Here is a 22100-nt window from a genome sequence, read left to right as displayed (position 1 = left end):
CGGTCCGGGCAGGCCTCCGCCGTCACCATGGCAGCGGGCACGCAGAGGCGACGCTATAGCAGGAGGAGGCAGTGCTCAGAAGGGCTGGGGACAGAAAGGCGGAACCACACATCGACGATTTAAGAGGTAGGTGCTGAAAGGTGGCGGGTACCTACCAGGAAGGTATTATTACCACCGGTTGAGCTTCCAGACCAGAACTGGGGACAAACGGAGGGGCGAGAGTGTGGTGGGAAGAAGGAGGTGGAAGTTTCAGGTTCCGAACCCTCTCCAAGCTTTGCAGGTTCTTAGTGTGCAGTTCTTGATTCAGACTTTCGGAGCTTGAAAACTTCCCGTTCTCAAGCTGCACACCATCCTCTCCAAATACGGTGGCCCCTGGGTTTGCTCCTGAGAGGGAAGATTCCTTAAGATGGATAGAGTACTGAAAAATGGAATCACAGCACAAAAAATAGTTGGAAATAATAGTATCAAGTACTTAGAGTATTTGTGAGAATTTAAAGCACTTGGAAGAGTTCATAGTATGTGCGCAAATGATGCCTGTCACCATGATCATCACCACCACCGCTAGGCACCATTCTAGGCCTGTTCTCTGGCACAGATTTAGTGCAAGTGGATTCAGGAGAGGTGGCTAGAACACTGCCTGCACTACTAATTGGCAGAACAACACACTAGCCTGTTTCCTGTCAGCTGCGGGTAATAAAATGAACTCGCTTTCCAAGGGTTGTTTACTATGCTGGTCAAATAAGTTGATATAGGTGATAGCACTTTATAAACTTCAAATGCTTTATAAAAATTTCTGCCTTGGAATGTAAGTGCTGCCTTTCTAGGTTAAAACTGAATTCCTGAGGATGAAGGGAAGAGTGAGCCAGAAGCAGAGCTCCCGGTTATTTCTCCTCATCGTCTTCAGAATCCTTCCTATGATCTGTGACTTAACGGAAGAAATTTTCACATATTGAGGTATGGGAAAGTCATTATGGCTTATACATAGTTTAACTTGAATTTTGTGCTAACTATAACAGCCTGTTTGTGGCTTATCAAACATACATTGTACATCTGCTTTAATCATTATAGAAAAGGGTGCATTGACTAGAAGTAAAGAATAGCCATGTTAAAAGTAAAGATTAAATGCCTCCCTTCCTGGGACACCAATGCTGCTACTCCTTCGATGATAAGACTCCCTTCCCAGGGGCCAAGGCCATACTGACTTGCTGTGTACATGCTGATCTGTTTGTTTGAAAGATTGAAGGAACGAATCTCTGATTTGTTTGATGTTCTTTGTTCTGACAAGATTTAAAACTGTGCTGAAAACCATGCTTCTCCAGAGCAGTTCCTTAGAGTTATTTGAGAAGCTATCTCTGGGCTATAGTCCTCAGGTTGGTTCAAATAAAACTCTTTTCTATTTCTATTATAGATTGTTTATTGATTATTTCTGTCAACAGACTGATACATTTAGGGAGGAAGGAAAATGCATTCTTGCTTGACTGATAGGGAAGCACTTGTCTTTACTTATTACTATTAAAACCTAAGTCACTAGTATTAAAAATGCCACTGTGATAGCCCTGTTGTAATTATACTACCTTGGGCTGGATTTCCTGCTCACCGGGGTCCTATTTTTTCATACTTCCAGATGACTTAAATGGGTAGGCTTGGGGCAGGAACCTGACCCCTCTAAATTGGTTTAACTTTTGGAATTTTTTTCCTGACCTGTATTTTGGCATGGATCTTTCTCTTCCTATTTTAAGGTGGCCCTGGTCCAGCTCTTCTAGGGACTCTGAAGATGGGTACCCAAGTGGTTAAGAGACTCTGTAACCCCCTGCTACCAGCAGAGCCCTCTGTAAGTTCTGGTACCATTGAGAGGAGTGTGATGACATTAATGGAATTTCAGTACAGCTCGACAACTGGGGGATTTCTCCATCAGTACTCAGATCCTGGAACAAAATTATAATATATTTGCTTTCTTTTCTAGCTTCCCCTTCTTGTGGAAATTCTGGCTCACTTGATTTATTATCTTTTTCTGGAATTAATAAAATCAGGCAGAGGTTGAAAATTTCTAGCAATTAATCAGAACATATGGATTGTTTAAAAGATTTCAATAACATGTGTTATAGAAATAATGTACATGGGAATTCCCTGGTGGTCCAGCGGTTAGGACTGCATGCTTCCACTGCAGGAGGCATGGGTTTGATCCCTGGTTGGGGAACTCAGATGCTGTGTGCTGCATGGTGCAGCCAAAAAAAAAAAGGAAATAATGTATGTGAATTATAGAGCATTTGGGAAAGAGTGCAAACCATGATTTTTTAAAAAACATAATCTTCCCAACTACAAGCAATCCTGTTAATATTTAGAATATTTTCTTCTAGTCTTTTTTCTATGTATATTATTTACATATTTGAGATCATATTATGCACATACTTTTGCCTTTTGCTTTTTCTGGCTTAATATTTGTTAATATGAAATTGTTAAAATATTTGTTTTCATATGAATACAAATGTTTGGTAGACATTATAATGGCTGTAATTTTCTTTTTTTGTTGTTTTATTTTTTTCTTTTGAATTTTATTTTATTTATTTTTTTATACAGCAGGCTCTTATTAGTCATCCATTTTATACACATCAGTGTATACATGTCAATCCCAATCTCCCCATTAATCACACCACCAACCCCACCCACTGCTGCTTTCCCCCCTTGGTGTCCATACATTTGTTCTCTACATCTGTGTCTCAATTTCTGCCCTGCAAACCGGTTCATCTGTACCATTTTTCTAAGTTCCACATATATGTATTAATATGCGATATTTGTTTTTCTCTTTCTGACTTACTTCACTCTGTATGACAGTCTCTAGATTCATCCACATCTCTACAAATGACCCAATTTCGTTCCTTTTCATGGCTGAGTAATATTCCATTGTATATATGTACCACACTTCTTTATCCATTCATCTGTTGATGGGCATTTAGGTCGCTTCCATGACGTGGCTATTGTAAATAGTGCTGCAATGAACATTGGGGTGCATGTGTCTTTCTGATTGTGGTTTTCTCTGGGTATATACCCAGTAGTGGGTTTGCTGGGTCATATGGTAATTCTATTTTTTGTTTTTTAAGGAACCTCCATACTGTTCTCCATAGTGGCTCTATCAATTTACATTCCCACCAACAGTGCAAGAGCGTTCCCTTTCCTCCACACCCTCTCCAGCATTTGTTGTTTGTAGATTTTCTGATGATACCCATTCTAACTGGTGTGAGGTGATACCTCATTGTAGTTTTGATTTGCATTTCTCTAATAATTAGTGATGTTGAGCAGCTTTTCATGTGCTACTTGGCCATCTGTATGTCCTCTTTGGAGAAATGTCTATATAGGTCTTCTGCCCATTTTTTGATTTGTTTTTTTTTTTTAATATCGAGCTGCATGAGCTGTTTATATATTTTAGAGATTAATTCTTTGTCCATTGATTCGTTTGCAAATATTTTTTCCCACTCTGAGGGTTGTCTTTTCATCTTGTTTATAGTTTCCTTTGCTTTGCAAAAGCTTTTAAGTTTCATTAGTCCCATTTGTTTATTTTTGTTTTTATTTCCATTACTCTAGGAGGTGGATCAAAAAAGATCTTGCTGTGATTTATGTCAAAGAATGTTCTTCCTATGTTTTCCTCTAAGAGTTTTATGGTGTCTGGTCTTACATTTAGGTCTCTAATCCATCTTGAGTTTATTTTTGTTTATGGTGTTAGGGAGTGTTCTAATTTCATTCTTTTACATGTAGCTGTCCAGTTTTCCCAGCACCACTTATTGAAGAGACTGTCTTTTCTCCATTGTATATCCTTGCCTCCTTTGTCATAGATTAGTTGACCATAGGTGTGTGGGTTTATCTCTGGACTTTCTATCCTGTTCCATTGATCTATTTTTCTGTTTTTGTGCCAGTACCATATTGTCTTTATTACTGTAGCTTTGTAGTATAGTCTGAAGTCAGGGAGTCTGATTCCTCCAGCTCCATTTTTTTCCCTCAAGACTGCTTTGGCTATTTGGGGTCTTTTGTGTCTCCATACAAATTTTAATATTTTTTGTTCTAGTTCTGTAAAAATGCCATTGGTAATTTGATAGGGATTACATTGAATCTGTAGATTGCTTTGGGTAGTATAGTCATTTTCACAATATTGATTATTCCAATCCAAGAACATGGTATATCTCTCCATCTGTTGGTATCATCTTTAATTTCTTTCAACAGTGTCTTATAGTTTTCTGCATACAGGTCTTTTGTCTCCCTAGGTAGGTTTATTCCTAGGTATTTTATTCTTTTTGTTATGGCTGTTAATTTCTTGACCATTCCTTTGTTGTTGGACTTTTAGATTCCCCTCCCTGCCTTGTGAATAACTAATTGATTTTCTCATTTAAGACTTTTTTCCCCTCAGGATAGAGTTCCAGAAGTAGAATGCTAGGTCAAAGGATGTGAACATTTTAAGTAATGTTACTTTTTAAAAGAAGAATTGCAGTGTCAGATTTTGTATACGTCCTTCCGAAGGCAGAGCGACGTCAGTTGGGAGATAGGAAGGTCCTTGGTAGAAATCTGGCTACCTCTTGCAACGAGACCCAGGGTCCTGCAGAAAGATTATTTCACGGTAGTATAATTAGTCATGTGGAACCTTAACACATTATAAATGGCAGTCCAGAGACATGGGGGCATTTACAGGTGTTTTTATTTAGAGAAACTCAGGGTCACTTCCAAAATATCCACCAGATGGTGCTAGTCCTAATCTAATTTTTACCCACGGGATAGTTGGCAGATAACGTTTGAAATGTGAATTTTAAAAAATCATGTAGAATATATTTGCATATCTGCTTTGGTACAGTTCATATTAAGCACTAGCATCTGGTGACTACTTTGGCAGCATCCTACTCTAGTCTCACACCATTCTGTCTCTTTTTTCCTTTTTCTCCCCACTCAGTCTGTCACAATCACCCTGTACACTCTGTTCCCACATACTAATATTGGATTCTCTGTTTTACTAGTCTTCCTGTTACTATTCTTTCTTTTAGTCTTGTTTCTTGCCCTTCTGTGTGTGTGTGTGTATTTATGTGTAACTGTGACTTCTTGAAGTTTTTGCTAAAAGAATAGGACCTGCTGTATATAATAGGTGCTCAGTATACATTTAATATATGTTTAATCAAAGACTGCATTGGTGAAGGAGAGGAAAGTATAGAAGAATACCAGAAATTGTTTATATTTGTCTTGGAAATGCAGTAAAAGAGATAAAAAAATCACATTCCTAAATTAACTATAAAGTGCTAAATGATACAGTATATAGCATGCTATCACTTTTAATTTTAAGGAGAAGAAGCCAATATTTATTGAGCATCTACTATATGCCATGAAATATTCTTGGTTCTAGAGATAAATCAGTAACAAAACATACAAAACTCCCTGCCCTTAATGCAGCTTACATTCTGGGCAGAAGGGAGGCTGACAATACACAAGTAAACAAGTAAATATTAGAGTATGCAAGATGGTGATGAACGTTAGGAAGGAAAATAAAAATAAACCGGGCAAAGAAGTTTGGGAGTGCTGAGGTGAGGAGGTGGTATCATTTTAAGTAGAGTGGTCAGAGAAGGCCAAACAGAATAAACACATTTGGGCGGAGACCTGAAAGAAGAGCAGGGATGCACCATGGGTTATCTGAGAGGTGGGTGTTCCAGACAGATTACGATCAGATCTGTCTTGATTTTAACAAACTCAGGAGTGGTCAGAGGCGTTCCATGAGGAAGTGGAACTTAAACTAGGCATAGTGAAGATTTGAGTAAATAGCTTTGAAGCAGAAGTGTGGGACATTCTAGGCAGAGGGATAGTCATGAAGGTATAGAGGTGAAAATGAGCCCTGTGCATCTGTGAAATGGTGAAGAGCCTGTGAACTGAGCATAGGCAGTGAGGGGGGAGGCCTTAAGAGCTGGGCATGAGGAATTTATATCTGACATGCTAGGAAAAGGGAGTGTTTGAAGACATTTGAGCAGTTGAACAGCAAGATGAATGTGTTGCCTAAGGAAGATTAAGGGATGCAGACTGGGAGAAAAGCCTGGAGACAAAAGAGAGCAGTTTAGGAGCCAGGACACGTTTGGGACCTTTGCCGGTGGACGTGAACCCTTTTGTGTATATGTATTTATGGTGATGTCTCTGAAGATAAATGCAATAGAAATTGTAAACATATGTTACTGCCAAGGAACTTGCTAATGTGACAAAACAGAAAAAGACTGAGAAATTATTTCAGAGAGTCATTTAAAATATTTCCATTGACAATTTTAATTATTTGTTTATTCAAACTGCCTTTCTGCTTCCTGATAGTTATTAATGATTGCCCATAATAGATGTGTTAAATTTTACATAGGTGTGAATTTCACACTTCTTAGTTCTCTGCAGGGAGAAGTCACAGTCAATATTTTCACCAAATGACAGTTTTGTTTGAGGTTCAAAGTCTTACTTAGGCTAACATGTTATTATCTGTATTAATAGAAGTGACGAATCAGTTTGCCAGTGTTTCCTCCATTGGCTCATTCTTTCATTCAACTAAAAACATATGCTGAGTTTCTTCTATTCTGTAACATCATATAAAAATATTGCATAATGATTAAGAACCTGGACTTTGGCTTCACTGCTTAGTAGCTATGGGGTTGGGGCAAATTACCCTCCAGATCTCCCTTTCTGCGTATGTAAAGTGGGGACAATAAAAATAACCTACTGATTGTGGTAACTGTGACCATCACATGAGCTAATGTATGTACGTGCTGAGTACAGGGCTTGGCACATAGTAAGAGCTCAATTTTGCTATTATTACTTTTGTAGATAGATATTTGGGTAGCTTTTAGTTGGTGAGGAAAGTATCTGCCTTTACTGTTTTTTTAAAATTTTATTTTATTGAAGTATAGTTGATTTATAATGTTGTGCTAATTTCTGCTGTACAGCAGTGATTCAGTTATACGTATATTTACACATTCTTTTTCATATTCTTTTCTGTTATGGTTTATCACAGGATATTGAATATAGTTCCCTGTGTCATACAGTAGGATCTTGTTTATCCATTGCCTTTATTGTTAAAGTAATGCAGGACTGAGGAAGCTTGGTATAATTTCAGAAACCAGGCAGTATGACAGAGATATGCAGAAAGCAGCTTGCTTGGACTCTTTGCCTCTGCTCCAGGCAGAGTGAATAAGAGGCCTGTAGCGGCGGGAGTGGTTCCAGCTACCGGACTGGCTTTTCCCTGGCTGGGGCACTACAGGATGCAGATCATTGTCCTAGTTATTCCTAGATAATTTAGCTAACCCACTGATTCTCCCAGCTCTTGTGTTGATATCACAATAGGGTGAGATGGAGAGGATAGAAGGAATAGTAAATGTTAGTTCTGCTTAGAGCTAAAGCTTAATTCTTTACCTGGGTCACTTTCTAAGTCAGACCATGATAAGTATGGTGAACATATGTTTTGAGGAAAAAAAATAATTGGGATTATCTGGTCCAACAAGAATTTTTTGCTTTTTCCAAGTCTGAGAGGCAGACTCTATGTGAACATATTATAATTTTTGGAACATTCCAGTAGTTGTGTGGGGACAATGCAACAGAATATTTTGGAATTGTACTACCTAAATTTAAATGAATTAATATTAAATGCCATGTCAATTTTAGTTCCAACCTTGCATTTGCCACATTTCAAGTTTTCATTAGCCACCTGTGGTTCGTGGCCACTGGATTGGACAACACAGATATGGAACATTTCCACCATCACACAAAGTTCTATTGGATACTCTTGCTGTAGAATATGTGGTTGGTATTATTATAGACTTCCAAGGAATAGTAGTCTTGGATCATATGCCCTATAATAGATCTTGTATCTATTTACCACAATTCTCTCTAATTCCTCCAGCATAGGGCAAACAGCATAGTACTGGGCCTCAGAGGCCTTTGGTTCAGATCTTAGCTCCTGTACTGACTTGCTAAGTGATTGTGAGCCCCTCTGCTAGCCTTGGTTCCTTCATCTGTGAGATGAGAGAGTTGGGCCAGATGAGATCTTTTTTTGGAGCTTTAAAATTCAGTGATTTAATGTCTTTCCCCAGGAATATTGAGTTCACAGGTCCTACTTTGTTAAATAGCTTGTTGTTTGAGAAACAGTGACCTCTTGGCATAGATAACTGTCAGCAGAACCTCCCTCTGATGTCTCAATATTTTATGCTGTATCCAAAGCATGATGGGCTGTCAACCAATCAGAATCCTTTATCCGGGGATCCACCAACTGGGTGTTCTGGACTTGCATCACTAAGTATGTAGATGTGTTGCATACAACTTTATACTCTTGGGAGTTTCACAATTCTCTTTAAAAGGGGCCTTGTTGCATTAACATGGGTTAGTGACTCAACTGAGGGTGTTACACCATGAACTGTGGTGGCCGCGAGGGGAGTTCTTGGCAACCAAATTCCCCATCTAGAGGATGAAGGACAGTGGTCTTCTGACTTGTGGGCTGTTCGGGTTCAGTCTGAGTAGGTGTCATGGCTTTTCCCCAGCCTTAGCCAGAATTGAACCCACAGCATTCAACCAGCAGCAGCCACTTAACACCTCGGCTGACTTCTGCTTCCTCTTTGCAGTGGTCAGAGGGAGGGGTGTCTTTTCTCTTTGTGCTTAGCAGCTTTAGACATTCAGGCAGATGTGGTTAGTTCCAGCTGCTTTGGATAAGGATTTTCTTCTTTTCTAGTGACCTGAGGAGGAGGTCAGTTAGGTTGAACAAGAGCCATGACTGACTTTTCGTCCTAAGGTACTAATGGGATTTGGGGAGGGAATCTGGGCCTTTTGCAAAATCACCAGTGTAGAGTCCTAGCTCCTCAAATAGCCTCTGTCACTGTCCAGCTGTGTCCTTGGGCGAGGCCTGACCTTCTGCACGCCTTAACACTGTGTAAACCCTTCTGCCCATCTGGGATCACGAGGTGTAACATAATACGGGTGTTCTTTCAGCTTCCAGTTTTCCTATAGAGACAAGGGTGTGCACTGAGAGAAAAGATGATTAGTGTTTTTAAAAATAAATATGACTGTGACTGGAATAACTAAAAACAGGGGAATAGCTCTCTGTGTCACTTGAGGAAGCTTTTACCTAACCCTTTCAAAAGTACCAGGACATTTTGCAGTTAAACCCATTTTCATTAAAACCCATTTAATTAATTTAAAACTCATTTAAAATATGGGTTTTACATTTTAGCAGTCATTTGAAAAAGAAAGACAGGTTTTTTGGTAAAACCTTGTTCATCCTTGGTTCACCCTTGATGTTTCTGTTGTGATCCTGTGATTGGTTTAGTACTATTTTATTAAATGTACCCTAATACCATCAATAACTAAAGCTCTCTCTATCCTCTTTTTGTGTCTTTCCTTTCTGTTTCCCCTTCTTTAGCCCAACTTCACTGTCCAGGCCCCATGTGGAAAAAGGTTGCTATTTTCAGCTAGTCTGGGGGAAAAAATAATCTTATGATTCACTCCCCTTCCTACCCACCTTGTGGTGGGGCACTTGAGGCCTTAAGTCATCAGAACTTGTGTGTGTCTGTATGTGTGCGTGTGCGTGTGTGTGTGTGTGTGTGCGCGCGCGCGCACAGCACATGCACATACACACGCCAGCAGGCCAGCCTGGTGTGTGTGTGTGTGTGTGTGTGTGTGTGCAGCGTACGCACACACGCCCATCCCCCGGCCCGGTGTGTGAGAGTGTGCGTGTGTGTGCGCGCCGCGGGGCTCTCCTTGACGCACGCCGGGCAGGGGGCCCCCAGCCAGCGCCCCTCCGCTGGGTGCGCGCCCAGCAGTTTCTATAGGAACCGCGACAGCGCCCGGGCCCCTCCTGCGGAGCCCGGGTGCGAGCATGCCCAGTGGAAGCCGCTAGTTTGGCCCGGGTCTAGGTTTCCAGTAAGTGGCATGCGGGACTCCGGAGACATCCCAATGAGCTGAGCCGAGAGTCTTTGTGTGCACAGGGAGAAGGAGGCGGTGGCCGCCGGGCCCGGAGACCCCGCCCCGGGGGCCCGGCAGGAACAATGCTAGCCTGCCTAACCCGGGGGAACTTACTGGACGTCCTGCAGGAGGGCTTCAATGAGGTAACTGTCCGCTCCTCCCGCACCCCAGCTCCCCTGCCCTAGCGCCTCCCGCCTAGTCTCTGGGAGGGGTCCTCTTCTGCCCCCATCCTCACCGGGACCCCAGAACAAACCCCCCACAGAGCCCTAAGGAGGCTAAGGTGGTGGGTACGGTACAGACGAGCCTGGTGAAATCAAAAGGGCCGACTTCCAGCTGAGCTGGGCGATGACGTTCCCTGGTAGCTTGCCTGAGCCCAGAAGACAGGACCACAAATTCAGAGGTCATCTCCTTCCAAAGGAGGTGGTCTCCTGTCTCCCCAGGCTTTGCCTTAAGGAAATCCCCAGGAAGCCTGTGAATATATGGCAGAGGTGCTCATTCTGTTTCAGGAGCTAAGTGGGTGAGCCAAAGGAGGGTGGGGTGTCATTGCATTGGTAGAAAGTTTGAGAGGGGGCAGGGTGAGTAGGTGGTCCACAGGAAGTGCCCGCTTCATGTTCACATCTCTTTCTAAATCTAGGGTAGTACATTTCTCCACAACCCCGGGTGTGATTGGCAGACAGGACCTAGGAGGAGAGAGAGGTTTCTGGGCCCAATTCAGGGGAGCGGTGTTTGTTCCTTTCTGTGTGAGAGTGGGAAACTGGGGCCTCAATCTGACAGGCAGTATGGGCTAGGGCTGGCGGGGAGTCTTTTTCTCTTCAATGTTTTCTCTCAGAATTTTGTTATTTATTCCATTTTCTTCTCTTGTGACCCCGGACATTCTGGTTTAGGACCTTTGCCCCTTGCAATTTGCTCCATATGTCTTCCACTGCTTCTGCACCCCACCCCTTGGGTTGCCTTATCCCAGCATCCAGGGAGACCCCTACGAGGAGAGCTGGACTGTTAGTTGTGTCTTTCTTCCTTTCTCCCTCTCCCTCTCTTCCCTTTATGTCGCTCTTTCTTAAGTTTAAGGTTTTTAAAAGTGTGTTTTTTTGTTAAGCAGTTAACATATGAATACGTTCTCTTTTTAAATATGAACATTGCAGGCAAGACCGAGTGCCTTGGCCACCCTGCCATCCTGGCCTTTTCCCCGGAGGTAACCATTCTCATGAATTTGTGTATAAGATTTTCTTTCTACATCTGCACTACAGACTCTTTCCTTAATTCCTGTTTTTAGTTAAGAAGCTCTGCAGCCTGACCTGCCTCAGATCCTTCCCCATTCCTGGCCCCTGTGCCCCAGCCTTTTTCCTGACACAGAGAGGAAAACTGCACACATGCTGTCCCAACCTAACCAACTGAGACAGAATTTTCCTTTGGCTGAGGGGTGTCACAGCCTTCGCTGAAGGGTAGAGCTTGTGTCCCATCTGCACTGCGCGGGTCCTCATCTTTGCGTCATTCCCCTTTGAACACGTGGAAGGGGATTGTTAACAAAGAGCTACAGTCTGAGAGTTGAAACACAGACGAGCCAGGAAGCCACCTTTTTGAGTGCTTCCAGTATTCTTTTTTCACTCTCTGCCTTTGGGCCTCCCCTGGTCTTGAGCCTCATAGAAGCTCCTTAGGCCATCTTATGGTCTCCCATTTTTGTCAGTCAGTCCCCAGGGACCAGGTTCCACTATCTTATTAGGAAGAGGAAACCCGCACAGAGTGAGTCCTAGTCTTTGCCTTCTGCTCATTTCACCTCCAAAACTTTCAGCTGAAGAGCCGGGTAAACCAAGGGGCTAGACTGTCTTTTTCTTTTTCACGCTTTGGTGCTTCCATAAATGTCTCCTGACACCCAATTCTTGTAAAATATAAGGGAAAAGGAGAGCGGGAGACTTTTCTTTTTGTGGTGGTAATAGAGTCTTCATAAAAACAACAGACAACTTTATAATTAATTCATCTTTAGAATAATGCAGTAATGCCTCTCTTCCCTCTCTGAAATTGGATTTTTCTACCCATCTTGTAAACTTCCCTCCATGCCCTCCACAGGCTAATGTACAGTCCACTCCCTTTTCTTAGTAGATTTGAACTCTGATAGCCAATAGGTACTTTCGCTTTCTCTGAGAAATTGACATTGTCTAAATAATAGTAATATGTTTAATCTCAATGATTCCTTACAGTTTAAATAATTATTTCATATACATAATAAATTATATTAAATAATGCTTTTCTCATATGGGATCACACATAGTGCTACTGAATAATGGTACAGTTGGTCATTTCAGAGTCAGTGGGGCCCTGTTTGACCTATTCCAGCCTCTAGGGTTGCTTAATAGATCCAGTAATGTTCAGTCTCTTCTGTTAGAGTCATGTGATAAGGGTGTAAAGAGGCACTTAAAAGCTAATGTCAGAATACACTTCAATTTCTCTGAGAAACTCTTCCTACTGGGGCTAAGAATACCACTTACGTACCCAGTCATCCCCTGGGAATGAGCCAGGCATATCTGAAGCTGTTCTTTATCACCCAGATGCTTTATAGGTCTATGTGGTTAGGGCTGTGACCTCATTCTATATGGCAGAGAAAACTGCCACAGGAAATGAAGCTATGGCCCTAATTGGTTAATTATAGGCGAACCCTGCAGCAGTGAAACTCTGCCCTCTGGATCAAGGCTTCCCTCTACCCACTGTTGGCCTCTGTTCTCAGTCCACTTGCCACTCATGGATGACTATGCACATCAGAATTTTCTTCTACCACCTTCCTTTCTTTCTTCTACCACCTGTCTTCTTCCACCTTCCTGGCCTCCACACACCTAACAAATTACTCACAGGATTGATCCATGTCAGTGCTGTCAGTGCAGTTGCTTTTATTGATACAGCAAATCTGCACTGTGAATTATCCACAAGTTTTGGCTACTGCCTCATGCTGTAGCTCACCCTGGCTGTCGTCCCCTGTCTCCTATGTTCTGGGCCTGGCCAGGCTTTCTATCGGTCAGAATTTCCCCATTCTGCCTCTGCCTCAAAGCTGTTTATTTGTTTTCTCTGCCTCTTGGTATTGATGTTATATGAATGTTGTCTTTGATTCACGTGCCAGTGTTTTTTCTGGGGGCTGAACTTTCTTTTAAAAAAGACTTTGGTGCTTGTGTTGAAAGGTTTTGACAGACCTGAGACTACAATATGGTTTGGCCAGTAAGCATTCATTCACTTAGTTATTTAGTTCATTACTGGGTAGGGGATAGATAAAATAATTGAAAAACACCTGGTCCCTGCTGCCAATGAATTTATAGGGAGAGAGATTTATAGTTGTACTGAAAAAACCATAAAGGGTACTTAATGTGCTAAGTGTCATAAAAGAGGTAGTGTTTTTGGGAGATGAAAGAGATATCTTCCAGCTAATTATATCATGAAAAGCACCAAATATTTACCAACCTACCTGATCACTGAAGCCAGACTTTTTTTCCTGCTCATTTGGTAAACATGCATGCAAACACTCAATCGATAGACAGTCACTGAATTACTGTGCTTACCAGGCACTGTGCCAAGCTCTGGAAATAGAAGGCAAATAACATAGAATCTGTGCCCAAGTGGCGCTCACAGGCCAGTGAAAATAGAGCAAGTGTTCAGAGTGGAAACTTGGGAAAATTCTGACTATACAGAAATCTTGCTTGTCAGGCAGAGCCAGCTTGTGCCCGGCTGCAGTGTAATGGCCTGAGGGACTGGAAGTTGTGGGAATGGTTTATTAAAATGTTGGTTGACAGGAAATCAGTTCTCTGAGCCTTAACCATTCCAACAGATGACTTGGAAGACTTTCCCTACAATTTTCCCTCCAACTAGAAAAATAGAAATTTAAATCCCACATTGAGAGTCATCTGCCTCAGAGTCATCTGCAGGCCCTGAGAAATACAGGAAGGGCCTTTCTGTGGTGTCATGCCCATAAGGGGGACACAGAATGAGTGAGGAAGGGGATTGGCAGGTGGAGCAGCTGCAGGGCACGTCTCTCCTAAGTGCCCCATGCCTTCCATGGAGGAGGATTTGCAGCATGGGCCAGTCGGAGGCTCTCAGTCATTTCCACAATGCATTCCTCTGTGATTTACTATAGAAAGTAAAGGCCTGTTAAATCTTCAGTGTAGCAGAGCACCACACCCCCTAGCCTTCTTTTTTCTCTCCTGGCTGATTTCTGCTCTCCTCACCCAGGCTCCTTGGCTTTGTTCCCACAGGAGTCAATGCCAGCTCAACAGATGCTCCCTGGCAGCAAGCTGTCAGGCAGTTTTATGTTCCTTGCGGTGAGTGATGGCCTGGCCAGGCATGTGGATCAGTGATAGGGTGCGGTTTGCCAGGTGCCACTCCCCCAGGCAGTTCAGAGAGGCTGGGGAGCATTGGAAGTGCTTCAGCCGCCTTGACTGGCCTTGTTGTCTAGGCTGTGCGAACCAAAGATTCCAACTAACGTTTTCCTGAGTGTATTTCCTTATTTGTTATCTCTAAACCAGGCCCCCTTTGAGTGGTCATGGACATAACCTTCAGTGGTGAGGTATGGTAAGGGGGTAGGGAACCAATCCGAAAGGCCCTAACGGTGGGCTCCATGCTCTGTTTCTATAAGGGACACTCGTAGACCATACAGTGATACTTCATTCATTCATTCACATGCATTTTTTGAGGACTTACCTTGTAACATGTACTCATGAAGAAACAGAGTGTTTGTTGAACTCACAGTTAATGGAAATGTTAAAATAAGGTTAGGAGATGGTATGTTTTCAGATTTCATCATATCATTATTCTTTGACCACTGGGCTGAACAGGAATACAAAGAGCTCTGCCCATACAGGGAAGAAGACATTTAATGATATTTTTACTTACTAACTTTATTTTTAAGTGATTACCCATCAGGTTCAATGAATAGCTTTTCCTGGTTCAGTAAAGGCCTGAAAGAGTTAATAGAAAAGAAATACAATATTGCATTCTTTTACTGGGAGAATTTAGGCCAGTAATAACTCCAGGTTTCCAAACCTCCTGCCTTCCTCTCAGTTTCTCAGCAATGTCTCCACCCCCATCTCATCTTCTGCAGCTGGAGGAGGGTCTCAGCGTTCTAAACAGGTATCTGGTTTCACTGTAGAACTGATTTCCTTCCTGAGCCATTCAGGCCTCCTCCTGAGCTCTCTCTCCAGCGCTGATTTTCATGTTTTTCTTTCTTGCTGGCCAGCAGGGAGCCATAAAGCCAACTCCTTGGATGTTTCTCCACTGGGAACACTAGGTATCAGACTTCCCTGGTGAAGCCCAGTCAGTGCTTTTGCAACTCTAATGGCATAAGTCCCCTGCAGGAATTCTCTTTGACCTAGAGGCTTAGAGTAGATAGAGAGCAGAGGCTGGGTTTACAGACTTGTTTGGAAGGAAGGTCAGGTCCCAAAGAAAAACAGAAAGAAAGTTACATTTGGTGACAAGAAAGCTTCCTTGCACAAAGGAAGTATGTGGACAGAATTGTCTGTTCTGGAAGAGTTTTATCTCATATTCTTGTTCGGTTTTGGAGTGACCTGGAGGAAGCTGATGGAGATACCTCCAGCCGCTCCCTGGTATTACCACTGCTCTCACAGCTTTAGCGGTCCAGTCTCATCAACGCAAAATCCTGCTCACACAGTTTTGACTATTGCTATGTCTACTTTTCCTCCCCCTGAGGGCTGACTCAGATTGTCATAAAAACTCTGTCTTTCTTAACTTCTGGATTGCACAGGCATCCTTCTAGCTTCCCCAGAACAAATGAGAGATGTTAATCCTGGACTGAGATTACTTCTGTGCTGCCACTGACATCGTCTGTTGGATTGTCTTGTTTCCTTTATTAGTTTGGTTGTAAAGTGCCAAGAACCCATCTTGAAATGGCAGAGATAGAAAGTGGAATTTACTGACTCATGGAATCCAAGGAAAAGGCTGAAAAACTAAACCATGGAAAGTGCAAGGATTGGGCTGTGTCCCAGAAACAATGAAAATCAAGAACTCAAAACACTGGCAGGATCTCTCCCTCTGCTGTCTGTCTCTTATCTCTGGTTCTTTCTGTGGGTAGCTTCCTTCTCACTACAAATGACTTTTCTCTCAGGTGGGCAACATGGCTTATGGCAACATCCAACTTTTATATCTTACAACTTTGTCAGAGACAGAGAAAACTGATTTGATTCCTAAATGCCAGATCAAAAAATTCCAGGGATTGGCTGGATTTGACCAATCAACTCAGCTAGACCAGTCACCTGTGGCCAGTAGATGGGGTTACATGATACCAGCTGGTCCTGGGGCCCACCACTGTTTTTGCAGAGGGGGCGTGTTTCTAGAGAAGGGAATTATTGTGAGCTAGGCAGCTACCCCAAGAGCTGTGAGCTACAACACCCCCAGGGGCCTGATTTGAACCTGACTGTGGTCCTACTGTGCTTCTCCAGCTGCTGTTGGAAACAGATCAAGAACTGGGGGGCATTTTCAAGATATATTTCTTAATAACCAAGATACTTTCATATTTTGGAACCTGTTGCATCTTGTCTTCACTGAATAATAGACTTACAAAATGACAGTGCTAGAAGGAAACAAAATGCAGTGCTTTTTTCCCCCGGCTGCTGAAAGAAGCCCTAAGGAGTTATTTCAGATGTCTGGGGGTCTGGGTGGGGGGTGGGTGGAGTCAGAGAAAAAGAAAGTAAGTGAACTGACCTGTGGATTCCCACCCCAGCCCTAACAGAGAAGCTCTGCTTTTCCCTATTCTACATATCTGGAGTTCATAGAAGTTATAATTTGAAAAAAGATTATGAAGCAAAAAGGAGGAGGAGGAAAATAAGAATAAAACTACTAGTCCAACACCCCAGAGGGTAACAGCCTCTTACAAAAAGCACATGGTATTTCATCTGCTGCAGGAGCAGGTGTAGTCAGTTGTAAAACCTAGCAGCAGAGCTACTCAGAGCCTGGGCTTGCACCCCAGGCCTATTTTAAGATAAACATCTTTGTGGGGAAGGAAAGTGGGTGGTGTGGTTGGTCCTCATAAGTGTCTACTTTGTCCTTCAAATCAATTTTTTTCAGAGCCAGCAGCAGGCATTTATAGCAAGAACTAGGTCTTGCCTGCCCCCTAGGTGAGAAGTACGGGAATCTTCAAGTCAAAGAGAAGACAAACTGAGGCTTGGTTTAGTGGTTGGCTCCCAAGTTAGATTTAAAGCGAGAGGCCGAGACCTGAAGTCAATGTGACCCTTAACCTGTGGACAAGAATAGTCCCACTCACGCGTGAATCTCTGATCTCTTTGTTAGGTGCCACTTAACAGATCAACATGCAGACATAGTAGTGACATGACAAAGGCCTTTCTTCAACTAAAATTTTTTTTTTTTTTTTTTTTTTTTTTGCGGTATGCGGGCCTCTCACTGTTGTGGCCTCTCCCGTTGCGGAGCACAGGCTCCGGACGCACAGGCTCAGCGGCCATGGCTCACGGGCCCAGCCGCTCCGCGGCATGTGGGATCTTCCCGGACTGGGACACGAACCCGTGTCCCCTGCATTGGCAGGCGGACTCCCAACCACTGCACCACCAGGGAAGCCCCAACTAAAATTTTTTATCAATGATTGCACTGAAGACATGCTTATCAGTTTTAAAAATCACATGACTCTGGGCAGAGTAGTAAATATCCTCAGGATTTAACCATCTACCACTCTTCTGGAATGACTTCAGGATCCATGATGAAGACAGTCCTGCCTTGTAATTCCTTGACCATCCCCACTACAATGATTGTCCCCCTCTGTGCCACTTCACTAAGGCCACGTACTGAGGCCACATCCTGCATCTTATTCCACAGAATTGCCCTACCCCTGAAATCTTGAACTCTGAAACTCCACTCGGTGCTCAAAGCCCCAATTTCCACACTCCTCCATTCCCATGAAACTTATTTTCAATCGTATCAAGTTCTCTTCTCCTTACTCTTCTCCATCTTCTCAGTTTATCAGCTTTCATTTAGTTTCTTCTCCCAGGTGCAGATTCCACGATCAATCCCTTCAAATACACTCTCATCACCATCCTCACTTCCTTTGCCTTGGCGATCTCTGCCTCTCCTGTGACCAGTTCTGGTCCTACATTAGCCTATTTCTGGTTTCCTCCACTCAGGGCCCAGGCCTGCTGAGCACTTCTAGAGGAAACACAGAACCTTGCGGGTTGATTCAATTACAAAATTATGATTTCCAGCCCCAGCTGAGTCCTTGGTGCTGCGAGGAAATCTTTAGCTCTTTCCAGCTTCCCACAGGGTCCCTTTCCTGAAGGCTCCATCACTCTCCCTATCCCTTTCACTCTCAACAGGTAGACGTGCCTACTTTATAATGGATAGAGGGGCAATTGGATTTGAGCTCCTTCAGCTGCCGTCTTCCCCACCTCCCCGTCTCCCCACAGAGGTACCTATTCCTGGCTCTCATCATCATCAGAGGAGGTGGCCCTCTTCCCTCCTCATTCATGCTCCTCCCCTTGTATCTGTTTCTGCTTCACTAACCCCTCATCTCAGCCTGCAAATGTCCTCTCATCCTAAAAAACCCTCATTCCTTCCCACCTTCCTCTCCAGCAAATACCCTCTCTCCTCCTCTCACCATTTCTGTTTTCCTCCTTCCTGAGGTCTTCTCAGTTCACTGCCATCTGACTTTTCACCCCACCGTGCATGCTATCAGTTCTCAAAAAGGTCACTAAAGCCTCTTAAATGTAAATGAAATGGGTTTTCCAGTCCTCAGCCTGACTTTTCTATAGCATTTGACCTTCTTGACCACCCGTCTTAACATTCTCTGGTCCTGGATTCCCACATAGCACTTTCTCTTGATTCTTCGCCTGTCCCTCTGATTGCATGTTCTAAAATAATTTTTTTTTTTTTTTGGCCACGCTGCGAGGCTTGCAGGATCTCAGTTCCCCAGCCAGGGATCGAACCTGATCCCCTACAGTGAAAGCCCAGAATCATAACCACTAGGCCACCAGGGGACTCCCTAAAAGAAATTTTTTTGCTGCTCACTTCACTTGTCCCTTTGATGTTGATATACCCCAGCCTCTGACCTGAGCATTCCTTCCTTTTCTCTCATTGTATGCTTTCTTTGCTGTAGTAGAAATAATACATTCTTTAGAGTAAGATGGGGTGGGTTCAAATTCCATTTTCACCACTTATCAGCACTATGCTCTTGAGCAATGTTTCTCATATGAAAAATGGGACTAATAATATCGATTTTAATGACTGGATATGATGATTAAAGGAGATAATGCATACAAAGAGCTTCATTCAGTGGCTGACAGGGATGGGCACTCCGTGCATTTTCATTCTCTTCTTTCCCTCAGTGCCCTCTCTCTCCACTCCCTTTCCTGCCAAAATAACTTCTTATGGTTCACCTTACTTTTGTGGGTGTTGTAGGTCCCAGGTTTTGGAGTCAGCACTGGGTTGAGATCCTTGTTCTGCCACTTACCTGTCCTGTGACCCTGGGCTTGTTGCTCTTAACTGTGGTTTCCACACCTGTAATACGGTAATAGTAGTTCCACATCTCTAATCAATGTGAAGGGGGGGATAAATATTTACATATTTGACCCTTGAACAACTTGGGGGTTAGGGGCGCCAACCTGCCGCATAGTGGGAAAACTGCGTATAACTTATAGTTAGCACTTTGGAGGCCCACAGTCCCTCCACATCTGCATTAACTAACCGCAGACATTATAGTACTGTCGTATTTACTCTTGAAAAGAATCTGTGTAGGGAATTCCCTGGCAGTCCAGTGGTTGAGACTCTGCGCTTTCACTGCTGAGAACCCAACTTCGATCCCTGGTTGGGGAACTGGGATCCCACAAGCTGCGCAGCACAGCCAAAAAAAAAAAAAAAAAAAAAAAATTGTAAATCAATTATACTGCAGTAAAAAAATAAATTAATAAAAAGGTTAAAAAAAGAAAGTAGTCTGTTTATAATTGGATGCACACTATTCAAACCCATGTTGTTCAAGGGTCAACTGTATAAATATATATGCACACACATATATACACACACACGTGTGACGTTTTGGACTCTCTCGTTTCGTCACTGCCTACCTCCTGTCAGTCATCTCTGACTTAATTCTGTAATTTGTCCTTTTCTAACTGTACTGCTTCAGTTTAGGCCTTCATCTTCTCTCACTTGAATTATTGCCTGGGTGCTGCTCTTTCTGTCCCATGTTCTGCTGTGTCCAGAGTGACCTTTCTAAGATACATGTCTCACCGTTTCACTCTCCTGTTCCAAAACTCCATGCTTTCCTTTTGAAGCTCTTTAGGCTTTAAGTCTAAGTTCTGGTAGGTTTTGTGCTGACCTATTTCTCCAAAATCATTGCCTGCCACTTACAGCTCTGCCCACACACTGATTTGTTAACTGGCTGTTCCTCCAAGATACCATATGCCTTCAGGCTCTTCCTTTCTTTTTCTTTTCTTTCTTTCTTTTTTTTTTTTATTACTGCTCACTAGGATACCCTTCTACTCTTCTCCAATTGGCAAATATCCTTAAAGAACCAGACAAATGTCTTCTTTCCTCTTGATCTTTCCCTAATAGCCTCATCCTTCCATCCTGTTGCTCCTTCTGTGCATAGATAGCGTTTTTTAACACTTCTCCATTGTTGCAGTAATCATTTTGTATTAGAGTTATTTATATGCCTGTAATCAGTGGGCCTGGCACAATGCCTGGCAATGTTGGTTGATTTGAATAAATGAATACATGAAATGACAGGGTCTGGAAGGATCTTGTGAGATGGGATCTAACCAGTTGAAATTTGTTAAAGGTAAATATGCGTCAAGAAGACCAGTTATACAAGAATGGAAATAGAGGAGACTGGCTTCACAGCAGAATGTGTTAAAAATTTTTAGAGGTTTGGTTGATAGCACTGAGTCAACTATGTGAGGTGGTAACAAAAAAAGAAGGAGAAGAAGAGGAGGAGGAAGAAGGGGAAGAGAAGGAGAAAAGAATGTGAAATATCTTGTCTGATTTTATAGCCAGAGTATTGGGTTTGGTTCTAGATATTATGGTTTTAGAGGGATTTAGGCCAGAATAGCAATAATTCTTGAAACCATTTGTAAAAATAGACAAAATAAGATGATGAAAATAAACATAATGAGGAAGAAAAAAGGAGAAAGCACAAATATACAAAATAAGAAATGAGAGTGGAGAAGTAATCCTTGAAACAGAAAAAACTGTAACAGTCTTTGCAGGTCTGTACAAATAAATTTTAAAACTTTGGTGAAATTGATAATTTCTGAGGGAAATTCTGATTACTAAAATTGATAGAAATGGAATATTTAAACAGACCAATTTCTGTAGATGAAATAGAGAACCTTAATAAGGAACTATTCCTCAAAAAATGTACCAGGCAGAGATTATTTCACAGGGGAATTCTACCAAACCTCCACTCGTCAGACAGTCCCAGTGCTCTACAGATGATGTCAGAGGATTGAAAATAAGGAGAAACTTCCTGCTTCATTTTATGAATATACCTACATGGTAGTGCAAAAAAGAAAACTACAGACTAATATTACTTGTGAATACCCATGAAAAAGTACAACAAATATAGTACTAATATAGCACTAGTAAATATTTTATTAGCGAACAAAATTCAAAACCACACTAAAAATGTAATTATTATGATCAAATAGGATTAACTCCAGGAATGCAAGGTAGGTTCATTATTAGGAAATCCACATATACTAGATCTCAGGAACAATAATCATAGAATTATCTCCATAAATGCTGACAAAACTTTCATCAAAATTTAACACCCGTTCCTTATAAAACCACTCAAGAAAATAAGACTTGCTTGGTAACGGCATCGAGATGTGGTTCGAGATTCACTCTGGGATCGCCATCGTGACCATGTGTTTGTTCAAACTGCGAAAGGCCACTGTGCGCATCCACAGGTTCACTAACAGGGGCAAGGAAAAAATGGTTGCCCATTATTCGTATCAGTGGAACTTGATGGAAAGACATAGGCGCATCTCTGGAGTTAATCGTTACTATGTGTTAAAGGGTTTGGAGAACATTGATTAAGGAAGCATTTTCCTGATGGATGAAAAATAACTCAGTTACGCTCGTCTACCCCTGCTAGAAGATTATGCAGTGTATTGTGTAGCATGCCCTGTATTTTATAGTGTGTGATAAAAATAAAACAAAAAAGTAGGGACTTCCCT

The 22100-nt window shown here is 42.4% G+C and overlaps 1 protein-coding gene across 4 annotated transcripts in view; it reads left to right on the top strand.

Annotated features, from left to right (window-relative positions):
- Positions 1-1771: 1771 nt before the first annotated feature.
- The window catches only part of DIXDC1 (DIX domain containing 1), a 69970-nt gene continuing 49641 nt past the window's right edge, over positions 1772-22100 (top strand). For 2 of the 4 annotated variants that reach the window (XM_082844215.1, XM_082844212.1), the window contains exon 1: positions 9949-10082. In XM_082844215.1, coding sequence (XP_082700341.1) covers positions 10023-10082 — 60 coding nt within the window. In that variant the 5' untranslated portion in view covers positions 9949-10022. Of the gene's footprint in view, positions 1832-9948; positions 10083-14165; positions 14232-22100 lie in introns of those variants that run through there. The other 2 variants (XM_082844213.1, XM_082844214.1) reach the window with 2 other exon arrangements.

Source organism: Leucopleurus acutus, assembly GCF_964270905.1.
Source record: "Leucopleurus acutus genome assembly, chromosome: 8".
NCBI classification, from domain to species: domain Eukaryota; kingdom Metazoa; phylum Chordata; class Mammalia; order Artiodactyla; family Delphinidae; genus Leucopleurus; species Leucopleurus acutus.
This window is presented reverse-complemented; position numbering and strand designations above follow the sequence as displayed.